Source organism: Rhagoletis pomonella, unplaced genomic scaffold, assembly GCF_013731165.1.
Source record: "Rhagoletis pomonella isolate Grant_MI unplaced genomic scaffold, Rhpom_1.0 Rhpom_scaffold_00006, whole genome shotgun sequence".
NCBI lineage: Eukaryota > Metazoa > Arthropoda > Insecta > Diptera > Tephritidae > Rhagoletis > Rhagoletis pomonella.
The window spans coordinates 24,107,795-24,113,450 of record NW_023458560.1 but is presented as its reverse complement, the minus strand read 5'-3'; the positions used below and the strand labels follow the sequence as shown (position 1 = coordinate 24,113,450).

The following is a 5,656-nucleotide window of genomic DNA, read 5'->3' as shown; positions in this document are numbered from 1 at the left end:
AGTTTCAAAATTCTAGTTGAATCAAAATATTGATGTACTAAAATTTTTAATACCAAAATTTCTGCAATTCTCCAAATCAAAATAATAAATAATTTAAATAAACACAACAAATAAGTGAATGAATTGTGCAAAACAAAAATTTAACAAAATATCAACAACAAGAACCAAACGGTCAGTAAAAGGAACAACAACAACATGGATAGACAAGCGTCAGCCTTTGAATACCTGTGTCGAGTTTGTGCTGCCAACACGAAAGGCAAAAATTCTGTTGCCGAATGTGTTTATATATTGAAGACGCCAGCATTAAAGGATAAAATAGAGAAATTTTTATATTTAACGGTAAGAGCAATGCATTCTATTTTATTTATTTTTTTCATTTTTTATTTTTGACTTTGTAAGACATGTAATTTCCGAGTACGCATGTTATTCTGGGTTTTGGTATAATATACAACATCCAAAGGTTAATCTAGTCAACCCAATAACTCAAAATTGGTAAATTGGCACAATCATGCTTCTGGCATAAGAGGAAAATATAGTATATTCATATAAATACATATTAATTGATGCGCTTTGAAAATTTTAAATACATAGTACAAATGTTTCGTGTTACGTAAATGTACCTATGTACATATATGATATGAGAAGGTATTACAAAAATATGTACATTGAAATAAATATACACATGTGCATATCTATGTATATACATAGATGTAAGTTGCGCCAACACAAGTGCAGCCTATTAAATACATTTTATTTTATTGTAAATGTATCGTTATTGTATTAGTTGCTCTCTCGCGGCTTTTGCTCAATCAGCAGTTTGTTTGTGTTATTGCAATTGGTATATGTATACTTATATATGGATGTACTTTGCCCCAACTGGATTTTTGAAATGTTTAGTAGTGTAAGTAAGGTGGCGATGTAAGGTCAGGACACTGGAAATTTTTAGCGAAACAAATAAACTGGTTGTTGTTATTGTATAGCAGATCACCTGTTGATGCTTGAGTCAATGGCAGTATGCATTGTTAGCCTTAAGCGCTGGTTATGCTGACATTGCAGTGCAGGGCATAGACAAGCAGCGCATGTGAAACAGGGGTGTAATTATACTCCGCATAGAGCGCATAATCTCTCAGAATCAGCTGTTCAGTGTAATCAGTTAGTCTGTTCTGCTGGAAGATAGTATAACTGAAGAAGGCGTATTCATAGCCTAAATGAAGTCGACACTAAAGTTAGTTGCTACTTTTTGCCATATTTTTCAATTTAATAGCAGCAGCTAACTTTATAATCGACTTTATTTCGAATATGAATATGCTCCAATGTATGTACCCGCACGACTTCTCAGTAAATTCTGTAAATCTGAACAGCGCTGTTAACCTAGCTGAACAATCTTTAAATTTTTTTTTACATTTTCGAAATACATATCGACTGCCGAGTGGAAGATTGACCTATCTCGGCAGCCAGTTCGAAAACGCCCTATCTCAAAAAACTTTTCAAGAACGCCCTATTTCAGAATTTTATTGGAAATCACCCTGATGATGATGAATCTATCAGAGCAATTCTGGCTACGATAGCAAAAAGTCTTTTGTAAGACAAATGAAAGACAGATTGCAATCAGGGATGCCGTTTTGATCTAAATAGATCCAATTGGATACATTTATAGACGAATTTTTGTGGGATACTTATTTTTTCCTATCAGTATAAATGTGGATACTTTTTTAAATAGGCCAAAATTTTATATTTTCTATAAAGTTTTTTTCGTTCAAAAATAGATTTTCATTAATGACGTTTCCTAAATGTTATAAAAATCGCTAATTAAGCGTGAAATTAGAACATTTTATTTTTTTGTGAATGAAGCAATGAACATATGAAGAGATCTCACCAAAGCAGTGTAATAAGAGCTTTAACAGACGGCAGCGTTGATCCGGATCAACTCGGGAATTAACTACATTTAATCCGGATTAAGTCCCAGTTAATCCCGATCAACTCGGGAATTAACTGCAGTTGATCCGGATTAAGTCCCAAATAATCCCGATCAACGCTGCCGTCTGTTTAAGCTTTTAGGCGCAATTGTTTAGTTAGCTAAAAAAATGCTTTAAGCAAGATCTTAATATATATATATAAATTAAATATATCTCTTTCATATCACATATCTTCTTAATATATATATATAAATTAAATATATCTCTTTCATATCACATATCTTTATTTGTTAATATAAAAAGAAAAAATATCTCAATGTAGTTTAAAATACACTGTTTAAAAAACTAAATCTGATTTATTTAAGGAAATTTTTATGAATTTTACTGAAAAGACTTTAAATACAGTCTAAAATTTGCACACCGTGTAATAAAATTAAATACTGCCTGTTTACTTTAACATACCATATTTGTCGCAGAGCGCAAAATAACACATAAAATGTTTAAAATAGAGTAAATGTAAGCCCCTAATGTTTATTATTTGTAGGAAATGTATTTTTATTTTCAAAATTTTTGCAACTTTAAATATTTCATGTGTATATTTTAAAGATCTCAAGTTCAAAATCGAATCCTGAACATCTTATATGTATGTATATTTATACAGATTCCTGTTGAAAAATATATATTTTTCAATAGTAGTTTTACACACACTTTTCATAGTGTACAGTAGAGGTATACGCCGCCGGGCCACGCCGCCGCCGCCGCCGTTTTTTGTCATTTCTCACGCGCCGCCGCCGAGTTACGAAAATATCGGCGCGGCGGCGGCGGCGGCGGCGTTCGGCGCCTAAGGATTTTTGTACAAAATTTTCATGTTGTATGCATATTGAAATACATCGTTTGAAGGAACTAAATACTACTCGTATAAAAACACTATTTTACGAAATGAAAATTACATTTTTAAAATAAGTGTTTTTTGCATAATTTGGGCCACTGAAGATTTAAAAAAAAGCGTAACTCAGAAAAAACATAGGTAACACGTTTTTCGATCGAAAGCGTTTATTACAGTTAAATTAGTAATGGTAATCTGACGATTTTTTCCGCAGTAGAAAATTTTTTTCAATACTACTTTTTTATGTACTACAGCAACAAGAAAGTTATACACATCAAAAACTTTAACGCCAATATCTCAGAAAGCAGTTTTAACAGAAGCGCCCTTATTGCATCTAACTCCTCAATTATTGGAGATAAAACAAAAGCCCTGTTCGCGTACGCACTATCCAGTAAATCCAGTACTAATTTTACTGGTTTTTTACTGGATGTCGTTTTCGTACGCAAATACTTGCAAGAAACTAGCAAAAGAAATTGAGAGAGCAGAAATGACAGCTGAACTTGCAAGTTTTACTGGATTTTTACTGGATAAATTTTTACTAGCAACTATTTGCTAGTAAGAGAAACAGCTGATGGCATGATGCTTATTGTAAATCACATTAAGAAAATAATTGTTTGTGGTGCTCTTAGAGCTGCAATTGACAAAATAAACCTATTTTAATATATAATAAGATGGAAAACACTAGTTGTCTAAGAAAATTGTATCGGAAAATAACAAATTAATCAGCTGTTCATAAAACTAGCAACTTCTTGCTGGTTTTGCGTTTTCGTACTTTCTTGCATATTTCACTCATTGGGAGTAAATATTGGCTTACTCTCCGAAATTTGGTTACTGGCAAGTTACTAGATATTTTTTTCTGGAGAATACGAAAACACAACTAAAGACTAGTTGATTTTCCTGTGTGTTTTTTTTTAATATTTTCAACAGAATTTTAATAAAAAGCAAACACTTTCTTTGCTAATTTTTTAAGTTACTTTATTCTGGGGTCCCACAGACGTATACAAGAACTAGGTGGCTGTGTGAAAATTACGTTAGTATTCCTAAGTAGTGGTCAAACCCCAGGAAGGTTTTGCTGCCGCGCATCACAATATTTTCTACACAGAGTTAAAGTGCCCCTTTTTGGTAAAAATTACTATTATTTTGCATTACATTCTGTTCTCCTTAAAAAAATATGGCGCTTAACATAGTAGTGGAAATTTAACTATTTTTAAGCCATTTTTCAAACAGTGGGTCAAAAAGGCCCGTTCTGGTGGGAGTTGATGGGTTAAACTTTTGAAAAAAGTAGGCCAACCTTATTTTCAATATATAACCCGCAAAAAATCGTAAGCACTCCGTAATTTAACATAACGGTTGATAAGCTTATTGCAAACATTCGTTGATAGCGACATAAATTACCCCAATAACTTAAACTTTAAATTTTTTAATTTGTTTGAATTGAAATAGTACATACGGATTTGTAGAGTACATAGAAGAGATGTATGTATATTAGGGTGCCCATCGAAAATCGTTTTTTTGTACGTTAGTACTACATATTTTCAAATTGTGGAAATTATCGATGGTCAAAATTTAAAAAATTCTTTGAAATTCAAGCAAAAATAGTCATTCAAAAACTCATGAGTCTAGAAAATCGTATTTTCTGACCTAAATCGACAGGCTGCAACCTCTTAATGGCCTTTAAAAAATCTATAAAAATATGCAATAATATTTCTCATAAAAAACGAATCAAATTAGGGGGTAGGGTCTTTAAATTTTCAAAAAAAGCATTGTCGATGGGAAACCTAATGTATATACTATATAGCCTTTCTTTTGTTCGCCCATTCATTAGCAGCAGTCACTCAACATTTGAATTCAATGAATGAATTAAATAGAATTATAATCTGATGACATGATAAGGTTAGAAGCCTCATGGCTCCTTGGAATCTGCCTTATGGGCAGTAGCGCCGGCGTTTCTAGACGCGCCGGCGTCGCCGCCGCCGCCGATTCTTTCTGAAGTTGACCACGCCGCCGCCGCAAAGCCTGTCGGCGTAAACCTCTAGTGTACAGGTACAAATGTAACTTATTAATTACTATTTTTTATACTTACTTTGCAAAATACTTATGTATAAAAGATGTAATTTATAAATTGAAATTACAAATGTTTGATTTTATGAAATATTAAAATATATATACACGTATTCCAAGTCCTTAGGATGGGTTAAATTATGTCTTTTTCTTCAAAATGTTTGGTTTTCTTACAAATTATGAGATGGATACGTTAAAAAAGAAAATTGGATACATTTGGATACATTTTTGGCTTGGTCTGTGATACATTTTCTTGAGACGGCGCGGCAACACTGATTGCAATATAGATCGAAAGCCTTTGTTATCCTAGCTCAAAAGTCTTAGAAAAAAGCTCTCTCATTCTCCACTCGTGATGAAAATCTATTTTGAGAGAAAACACTTGTACATCATTTAGCTCGCGTCGCTTCAACAGTCGCAATGACCGACTGAACAAAGCACAGGCGTACCATTCGAGAGATCCGAGTTCGAGTTTTTTTTCATTTAATTTTTGAAACTTATTTTACGTATTTTTTCTCTTTAAATTAAATCGTCTTTCTTGATTAATTTAATTTTCTGTTAATTTTTAGATGTTATATTCTTTGACCAAGAAGCATATTTTTTAATATCATTTTATTTTTAGAAACTTATTTAATTTTACCTGTCTTAAATTAATTTTGTGTTCTTTTAATTTTATTTTCTTCTTACTTTTAGATTTTATTGTTTAAAAAAGATTTTTTTTAATCTAATTAAACTCTTAGAAACTGATGTAATTTTTTTTTTTTTAATTTAATTGGTTTTTTATCTAGTTTTTTTT

The 5,656-nt window shown here is 31.9% G+C and overlaps 1 protein-coding gene across 1 annotated transcript in view; it reads left to right on the top strand.

The window, feature by feature from the left end:
* The first annotated feature begins 62 nt into the window (after positions 1-62).
* Positions 63-5,656, top strand: part of LOC118740526 (flocculation protein FLO11) — a 59,669-nt gene continuing 54,075 nt past the window's right edge. The window contains exon 1 of the mRNA XM_036472094.1: positions 63-339. Within this exon, the coding sequence (XP_036327987.1) occupies positions 196-339 (144 nt within the window). The 5' untranslated portion in view covers positions 63-195. The remainder of the gene's footprint in view (positions 340-5,656) is intronic.